The following is an 8,714-nucleotide window of genomic DNA, read 5'->3' on the forward strand; positions in this document are numbered from 1 at the left end:
AATTTCCTAAAAAGTGATAAACTATAAGCGTTAACCTACCAAATAACTAAACTGGCCTAATAAACTTGAAAAGTTGGTGTAGTTTTTGAAATAAACAGCTAAAAACTCCTAAAACTACCATGCGCCTATCTTTTACAATGAAGACGAAGGGAAATGGGGACGGAGTTGGTGGTCACGTGAATAGAAAAAAGAATATATCACGGTTTTGGGCAGTTGCGCGTTCTACTCTTTTTTATTTCTGTGTACAGTACGGATGCCTCAGGGGTACGAAATAAAGAGCCTACCGTTTGGAAATAAAACAAAGTAACGCATGAGTTGGTTCGAAATAAATCTGCGAAAAAGTGTGTAACTATTTGGGGACTAAAAAATCTAATCCGTCAGCTTTTATCGCTAAAATAGTTAATTTAAATGCATTATATTGAGTCAAATTGGCTTACCATGCTTTTTTTAGATCAAAAAAGTTCAATAATGTTTTCGCGTCAATTTTTTGAACTATTAGAATTAGTATAAAAGCAACCATTTTCAGGAGTAAAAAATGGTCCATTATATTCTGGACGTTGCATATTATGTGTATAGTGTGTAGCGACAAAAACCGAAGTTCCAAACAGATTGTTGCTGACAGGGCACGCCGAATCAACAACAAGAAATGTAACACGAATCTCTGCATGGTTTGAATAACTTGTTTTGAAGCTGTTGTAATATGATCGACCCGACTGTATTGTTATGACTGATTATATTACGTAGCAGATTCGTTGTGTCAAATCACACATGACAAAAATAGTCACGAATCACTATAAGAAGCAGACGAAACGTTACCTCTGCGTACATTCTTTTGAGAAAGCTGAACAATTATTTACTACGCAACTTTGACTGTACAACAGAAAATAAAGCGCTGATTGCTTTTTCATTTAGAAGTTTTAGCAATTTTGTTGTATGTTTTAGCGTATTATTGCATACCAGCATAATAAGAAATAAATACCATGCAGTCAGCAAGTAAAAGTTAAAACTCAAAGCCTGTCAGTTTTAAAAAAATTAACTAGACGCATGTGAAATAGTTGGCAATGCTGTCTGTTATATTGGCGTTTTTCGTTTTAATTCTTGCAACTTATTTCTTATGGAATTCAAGGAAACGACAGCAGCGGGATGGAGAACCAAACATTGTACCTTACTCAATTCCATATCTCGGTAGGGCAATCAATTTGTAGTAGGTGGGGTAAAACGGGACAACTTTGGCACATAATATCCAAATTTCCTGATCATGTTTTAAACAATTACAACGGTCTATAAGGGAGTCGTGAGGATTCGGTTATAAAAGGTTGGGGTAATATGGAACATGTTTCAATTCTCTCTTATCGTTCCACTTGGTATTATAAACAGAGCATATTTAAAAAATCATATCATCGTATGGTTAGGTTTGCAGTTAAAATAGGATTGGGAAATATGGGACAACATGTCCTCCGTCTTTTCCCACAGTACTATATGCACAACCCAATGCCTATTTCGCTAATGCTTCTGTTTGCCCCATTTATCGCAGGCAGTTCACTACCGTTTTATAAAGACCCAGTTAAGTTCTTGAAGGAATGTGAGGAAAAGTACGGAAGCGTGTTTACGTTGTTTATGGGTAAGGTGCTTAGTATTGGTATTTAAATTAGTAAGGAAGATGTTACTTATTGTTTTGCGGCCATTGCATACGTGATGGTATCTTGTAAGCCGGCATGAGTGTATGAAACAAAACATCCGTGTTATAGCGCAGCCGTTGACACGCCATGCGAGGATAATAAGTTGCATTCAATCCGCCCCCACAAAATTATATGAAATGTAAATTGAAAGTGGGCAGGAGGTGTATGAAACAAAACATCTGTGTTATAACAACTGACATTATATCTTGCCATGCGACGATATGGATAGGTAATCATTTCATTTAAGTTTCTACATAAAGGTATGGAACATAACACCGGTTTTAACAACTGAAATTGTCTTGCCCCTTGATAATAGAAAATGTATGGCTGATAATAATGATCACTCGGTTGGAGCAATTACCGTTAATTGTCTTTACGCCCACAAATTGTAGCAGCGACGAGACTTCCGGGATGGAGTCAGGCGCTCCAACCACTTTGCCACGGCGCCGGTGTAACTCATTCCTAATTTGCAGGCGGCCAATACTTCACGTTTGTTACCGACCCGTTCGTTCAACACATTATCGTGAAAGAAAAGAAAGTTTTAAGATTCCGGAACTGCTTACCACCCGTGCTTAAACATGCATTTGATTATTACCCGACAGCTGTCGATGACGAAATGATGAAACTGACCCACCATTATTTCCAGGTACGTTTATGTTGTAGTAACTTGTCTGTATGGACATACTGGTAGCATGTACAACATACATATGTTGGGGTAATTAACCAACTCTGGCCTAAATCCCATGACCCATGGCATGTCTCACTTCAGAACCTCACCCACATAGAATGTGAATATACAATGTTGGGGTAATAAGTCGAATCTTCCCCAAATCTTTAGTTTCTTTAAAAAAGACCTCACTTCTAGGAAAGTCCATTACTATATGTAAGCCGATCATTTTAAACAGGGCAAGCCATTAGGTTTGTTGGTCAAGCAAATGAACAGAAATATACAGAAGTGGATTCTGGACGGGAATCAGGGGGATGCTGGGGATAAATGGGAAACAGTCGGACTTCTGTCGTTGGTGCAAAGGGTTATGGGTTCTGCAAGTTTTGTGAGCCTGTATGTAATAAGCGCATCAAATGTTTTCGACTTTGTTGTAACTCCCTTCTTTTTATAAATAGATTCGGAGAAAACCCAAAAGCAAGCGACACACTCGACGTTCAACGGCAGCTATTGAATTTTCTAACAGTTTTCCCTTCTCTACTTAGAGGGCTGCCGCTTTCGTTGATAACAGTAAATATATAAGAATGAAACACCTTATCATTTTCTATTTGCTCTTCATATTTTGTATTAAACAAAGAAAAATCAAATAAATATAAAACCGGGGGAAGATGGGATACCTTTTCATTTTATTTTCTCGCCCAATTTGGTAGTAAACAAAGAAAATGAAAAGACGTATAAAGCGTATTCTCACGACTCCCATAGAGCATGGTTAAATTGTTTAAAACACGATCAGGATATTCGGATATTATGAGCTAAAGGTGTCCCGTCTTCCCCACCCTATTATATTGTTGCTTCGCCACGTAAGAATAAATTACTACTATATATTCTTGTACACAGCAACAATATAGCACATTTCCTTTACAGAGATCGAGAGAATATCGCCAAGACTTGTGGAAGTCATTAACTAAAAGTAAAGTAACTAAAAGAAAGGAAATCTTCCCGATAATTGATGAGATCGTTACCTTACATGAACAGAATGGGGAAAATAAGTTGTTGCCGAAACGTTTGCTTCCCGTTCTAGTTGCAAGCCAGGTAAACAAAATTATAAACTATCCGAAATGTAATATTTATATGCAAACAAGGCTGCATGGTTTTATGAACGATTCTACAGCGAGCATTCTTTGTACTTGAGATTCGAGCCAGAGTTGGTCCTTTTGTTTAGTATTTGTACAGTGGCGTATACTTCATATACGCATTGAGTTTTTAATTAAACATTACACGCTTAATTGACGTGATTGACCTATAACTGATATATTAGTGTAGAATTGGATAAATTATCAAAAGCAGCATCGTGCTTCGATCTCTTTACCTTTGGTTATTTAACAGTCACTCTTTATAAAGTCTATAACCAGTGGGTTAAGCTATGACTGCTTTGGAAAGGAATTTACACTGACACGTTGTGTTTCGCAGGTTAACACAAACCCCTCGAGTTTCTGGATCCTGTATTACCTGTTAAAGAATTCCGAAGCCCTCGCCGCAGTCAAAGATGAAATGGAAAAGGTTTTACAAGAACGAAGTAAAAACCCGGGCAATAACTTTGTCTGCTTTACGAAAGAAGAAATGGAAACAATGACGACTTTAGGTTATTATTTTTGAGTTTTTTAAAATTATAAATTATGTTTTTTTTTTATATATTGGGAATGAAGTCCACGACGCTGCTACCACTGCGGGCGTATGTGTCCTCGGGCAAGACACTTACCTGCAATTGCAATCCAGTGGTCACTAATTGGTTGTCTAAAGTGCCAGCCATAAAGAAAAATAATCAGTATTTAGAGATTATTATTTTTCAATTTATTTCAAACACAGAAAGCGCTATCAACGAATCCTTGCGGCTTTCAATATCCGGGGGTATGCTTCGTAAAGCTGCGACAGAATACCGCCTTGAGATACCAGACTACGGTCAAACTTATACGATCCGTGAGAACGACATGGTATTAGTATGGACGCAAGTTAACCAGATGGACCCAGAAATATTCGAAGAGCCAGAGGTTTTCAAGTACGATCGGTTTCTTAACGAAGACGGGAGTTTGAAAACAAATTTCTATAAAGACGGAAAACTCGTGAAATATGCCTTCCAACCGTTTGGTGATGGTTCAAGGTGAGATATAGTAGGGTGGGGGAAAATGGGACACCTTTAGCATATGATATCCAAATATCCTGATCGCCTTTTAAACATTTAACAACGATCTAGGGGAGTCGTGAGAATACGCTTTATACGTCTTTGCATTTTCTTTGTTTACTACCAAATTGGGCGAGAAAATAGAATGAAAAGGTGTCCCATCTTCCCCAACCTACTAAATCATTGTTTATGGGCACAGTGGATGGTATGTCTGCCTATAGCCTAGAGGTTATGAGTTCGAGCCTTGGTGCCGCTACCATTGTGAACGTGTATGTCTTTTGGCAAAACATTCAACGTCAATTGCTCCAACGACACTTCTCAAACCGATTGTCGTTTTCCGGCCAAGCGAGGATAAATAGGTAACATACGGTATAACTCGTAACCGAGCAGGTGTATGAAACAGAACACCCGTGTTATAACGACTGTCGTTGCTGCCGCCATGCGAGGATAAATAAGTTACATACGTGGTAACTTGTAAGCAGGCACGAGGTGTATGAAACAGAACACCCGTGTCATAACGACTGTCGTTTTCCGGCTAAGCGAGGATAAATAAGTTACATGCGTCCATCTACACTGCATATGTTTATCATTATGGCTTGAAATTATAAACAATTCAATATTAGTAACCTGTTTGAGCTAACAAGACATATATTCTATTACAGTAAATGCCCTGGAAGATACTGGGCCGTCTTAGAACTCAAGCAACTGGTTGTCAACATGTTGTTGTACTACGATATTAAACTGATTGATTCGCAAGAGATTAAAATGGATAAGGGGAGAGTCGGCCTGGGAGCTCTGAACCCAACCAAGGACGCCTTGATGAGCATCCGTCGAAAACCCTTGTGTTGAAACTTTGTTGAAAACCTAAAAAAATTAGTTAGATTGTACATTTATAAGGTTTAACGTAAGGCTTACCATTAAATTCAATGCTTCATTTGCACAATGATACAGCTTTGCGCTTGGTAAAATGTATATGATGTACTTTTTGAAGTTTGCAAGTAACTGCAAGCTTATTGTACACTCAACAGGTTTAACAGAAGTCTTACCTTTTTGAACACATTGTTTCATTTGCACAGCAATTAAGCTTTGCGCTTGTAAAAGTTATTTCTGCACTTTTAAATACTTTTAAACGTAAAATGTCCTGCACTGATACAAAATCTATATGATTTATTAAATATAAACTACAAGCATATGGAACACAAAATACAATATAAGCAAGAACAAGCGAGCAGCAATATATGGTAAGTTCACCAAAAAGTTTCCAACAAACTTCTTGAAAGATTATGAAGTTGATATTTGTGGATAAAGAGCAAGGCACAAGACGCAGATCGTAATCCTTTCACGGTGTCCAGCTTTTCAATCTTTAAGTAAAGTTAAACAAAGCTAGATAAACCTGTTTTTTTTAATTAGTTAGACAAATGTATATACTGTATGGTGAGGACCTGAGATTTAGGCCAGATCTGGCCCATTACTTAGACAAAGGTTTAACAAAATTAGAAAATTATTTAGATGTAATAGTTGGCTTTCTGCAGTGGCAAAAATATATTTTTTTACCAATCGGTCCAATTATAGACATTTCAGTGCGCCTACCGATCATGTAGACCATACATGCCACTTAAAAGCTTGGTTGCAATATTTTTTTGTCTATAGTGTTTTATAATTTGTGTTATTTCCTTTTTACTTTCATTATTTTCGACTCCATTTTTATTCTATGCTCCATGGGAGAGGTTATGTGTTACGTGCTAGATGTATTAATAACATTATTAATATCAGTACACTTAAAACCTGTAGAAAATTATGGTATTGCTTTATCAGATCAAATAAATCAGAACAATCAATACAACTTCACTTCTACATACCTCAAAGTAGAAACATATTTTGTCACTTAAAATACTTCTCCATGGCAGCATCCATGGCTTTTGTCATATCCCCGATGTGTTTTTCAATCCTCGATTCCAGCTCTGCGACTCTTTTCTCATCTTCCGCGGTGAACTCTTCCACTGTAGACACCCCTGTGTCCTCAAATCCTTCATCCGAAATCCCGAGAAGAGCGTGAAGTTGCTTCTCACCCATGCTAGCCATGGTAGAGGACACAAGGGAGCTGTTTACGGAGGATGGATCGATCCCAATCGAGAGGAGGAAGTTCTTCGTCGGGGTCTGAGTACGGACATCTTTGTTGCTTCCGCTGTTAGATGAAGATGGAGTCATCGTCCCGCTATCTACATCATCTGATCGGAGCACGACACTGTTGGATGCGGGAGGATCAGGGAAACTTTCCATCTCTCGTATCTTGGACTCGAGCGAAGCGATCCGATGCTCGTAAGCTTGACACACCTCGCTTACTCTGTAACACATGAACAATATTTGAGCGAGGGTGTTCTGTTTCCTACAACTTATCCGTTTTTGTGTTACCATGAATGTATCTTACTTATTCAGGCATGTTGTGGCAATGACAGTCGTTATAACATTAATGTTCTGTTTCACACACCTCATGTACGCTTACGAGTTACCACGTACAACTTATTTATCCTCGCATAGCGCGAAAACGACAGGCATTATAACACGGGTGTTCCGTTTTATACACCCCGTGCCTGCTTAGATGTTCAAGTTACCCCGTATCTAACTTTTAGGTTTTATTAGTTGACAAGTTAATAAAGCGGTTTACAGCTAAACGAGTGTTCTCAAAAAAAAGTTTCTAAAAGCCATTTAAGTTATAACATCACCTCATTTCTTCTCTTGACTTCATTTCATTTATAACATCCTGTGTTTGTTGCTTGTGTGAACTTTGATGTTCGTTGTCGACAAAATCTTTGTTGCAAAGTTGGTGCCTTAGACCATCAACCTAAACAATAATACTTTAATAAGCTAAACACAGATCTTAACGAATGTACAAAAAGGTGTACAACAGCCACGATTTTTAACCGAAAGTGTTTCCAACACTTTTTATCACAAGCAGAGTCCAAACCTGTCCTTTCAGTTGTTTATTTTCTTCCTCAAGCTTTGAAACAGCTTTTCCATAATTTAGTCTTAAATCACTCAGCTGACCCTCTGCCTCTGATAACGATCTGAAAGTAAAAAAAAAAAAGTTATACTTAAATTAAAAAAAAATTTTTACACTAAAATTGTTTATATTTTTTGTTATAACGACTGTCGATGCCCACCACACAAAGGTATATAAGATACATTCACTCATATATCACATACTTATCTGGCGTATCTCTGTTGTTATCCGATAATGAAGCTCTTCTTCGCTGTTCACGAAGATGTTCCAGATGTTTGGCCGCCGTTTGAAGCTCACAATCTAACTTATCCCTCCTCCTGCTTTCCTCCTTTAATTGCCGCTCCATCTCGGAGCAGTGTTCGCTCAACCGCGTAATATTTGCGTCACGACCGTGGAGATGAGTCGTAAGGTTCGTCACTTCAGCCTTTGACAGAAAAATTAAAATAAAATCCGATTTTAATAAAATACTTGGTACTTTAAACATTAAAGTACAGGGTATTCGGAAAGTCACTGGCACTGTTATAATAGTTTTGAAATATTTTAGATTTAGAATAAGAAGGGTCCATATGTCTGTATGATGCATAAAGTATGTTATCAGGAATATCCTGTAAATGACTGCTGTTGCCCCTCACTTGGAAACAAATAAGTAATTTTAAACAATCAAGTAATAATAACATTAACGTTACGTTCCATTCTTCAAGTGATAACAGGGCATGGCATGTTTGCCAGTCATCTGCATAAACTTAAAAAAAGTGAGAGTCCCATCTGCCCTGTCTGTGACGAGGAAGATGAGACATCCTTTCATTATGTTGGCATATGTCCAGCATATGCGAACGCAAGACGGGAGCATCTAAACTTGACCGAGCTGTCAAGGGAATATCTCCCATCCATCACCATTAAAGCCCTTGTCGCCTACCTTCGGGAAAGCGCCAGGCTCCTTAAACTGGGAAGGTCCATGCAGTAGCACCCCGGATGTTGGGGTAATGGGTCAATTATGGCCTAAATCCTAGGGCCCATAGCGTGCCACGCCGCGGGACCTCACCCACATAGAATAAAAAAAATAAAATAATAATAACATTACCATGATGTCTATGTTATAACTTTCCATACCTTCATTCCGCATAGTTGAGCTGAATGCGATTGTTCCATCTCCTCCAGCTTAAGTTGGAGGATTCGTATTTCTTCGTTTAT

General features: G+C 38.1%; 2 protein-coding genes across 3 annotated transcripts in view; one reads left to right on the plus strand and one right to left on the minus strand.

Moving 5' to 3' along the window:
- Nucleotides 1-885: 885 nt before the first annotated feature.
- Nucleotides 886-5,710, plus strand: LOC100184674 (25-hydroxycholesterol 7-alpha-hydroxylase-like). Of its 2 annotated transcripts, XR_003396619.1 has the most exons (10): nt 886-1,185; nt 1,535-1,621; nt 2,153-2,325; nt 2,585-2,739; nt 2,802-2,913; nt 3,268-3,435; nt 3,814-3,985; nt 4,210-4,501; nt 4,722-4,881; nt 5,185-5,276. XR_003396619.1 is itself a non-coding variant. In XM_002123928.4 (9 exons), the coding sequence occupies exons 1-9, from the start codon at nt 1,062-1,064 to the stop codon at nt 5,369-5,371; spliced, it is 1,470 nt and encodes a 489-aa protein (XP_002123964.1). In that variant the 5' UTR covers nt 888-1,061; the 3' UTR covers nt 5,372-5,710. The 2 variants fall into 2 exon arrangements, 1 of the variants encoding a protein (XP_002123964.1); XM_002123928.4 differs by lacking the exon at nt 4,722-4,881 and having other exon boundaries at nt 888-1,185; nt 5,185-5,710.
- The window catches only part of LOC100179986 (centrosomal protein of 63 kDa-like), a 4,388-nt gene continuing 1,346 nt past the window's right edge, over nt 5,673-8,714 (minus strand). The window contains exons 3-8 of the mRNA XM_026837859.1: nt 8,634-8,714; nt 7,727-7,947; nt 7,488-7,587; nt 7,246-7,364; nt 6,382-6,866; nt 5,673-5,883 (exon numbers count right to left, since the gene is read on the minus strand). The exon at nt 8,634-8,714 is cut by the window's right edge and continues 1 nt beyond it. Coding sequence (XP_026693660.1) covers nt 6,404-6,866; nt 7,246-7,364; nt 7,488-7,587; nt 7,727-7,947; nt 8,634-8,714 — 984 coding nt within the window. The 3' untranslated portion in view covers nt 5,673-5,883; nt 6,382-6,403. The remainder of the gene's footprint in view (nt 5,884-6,381; nt 6,867-7,245; nt 7,365-7,487; nt 7,588-7,726; nt 7,948-8,633) is intronic.

The sequence above is a fragment of the Ciona intestinalis genome, unplaced genomic scaffold, assembly GCF_000224145.3.
Source record: "Ciona intestinalis unplaced genomic scaffold, KH HT000028.2, whole genome shotgun sequence".
Lineage (NCBI taxonomy): Eukaryota > Metazoa > Chordata > Ascidiacea > Phlebobranchia > Cionidae > Ciona > Ciona intestinalis.

Excerpts from the sequence above, each read along its gene's own strand:
- LOC100184674 (XM_002123928.4), top strand. The coding sequence starts at position 1,062 with ATGCTGTCTGTTATATTGGCGTTTTTCGTTTTAATTCTTGCAACTTAT. Across the intron at positions 2,914-3,267 it reads TGCCGCTTTCGTTGATAACA|AGATCGAGAGAATATCGCCA; the intron begins GTAAATATATAA and ends TTTCCTTTACAG. Across the intron at positions 4,502-5,184 it reads CCGTTTGGTGATGGTTCAAG|TAAATGCCCTGGAAGATACT; the intron begins GTGAGATATAGT and ends ATTCTATTACAG.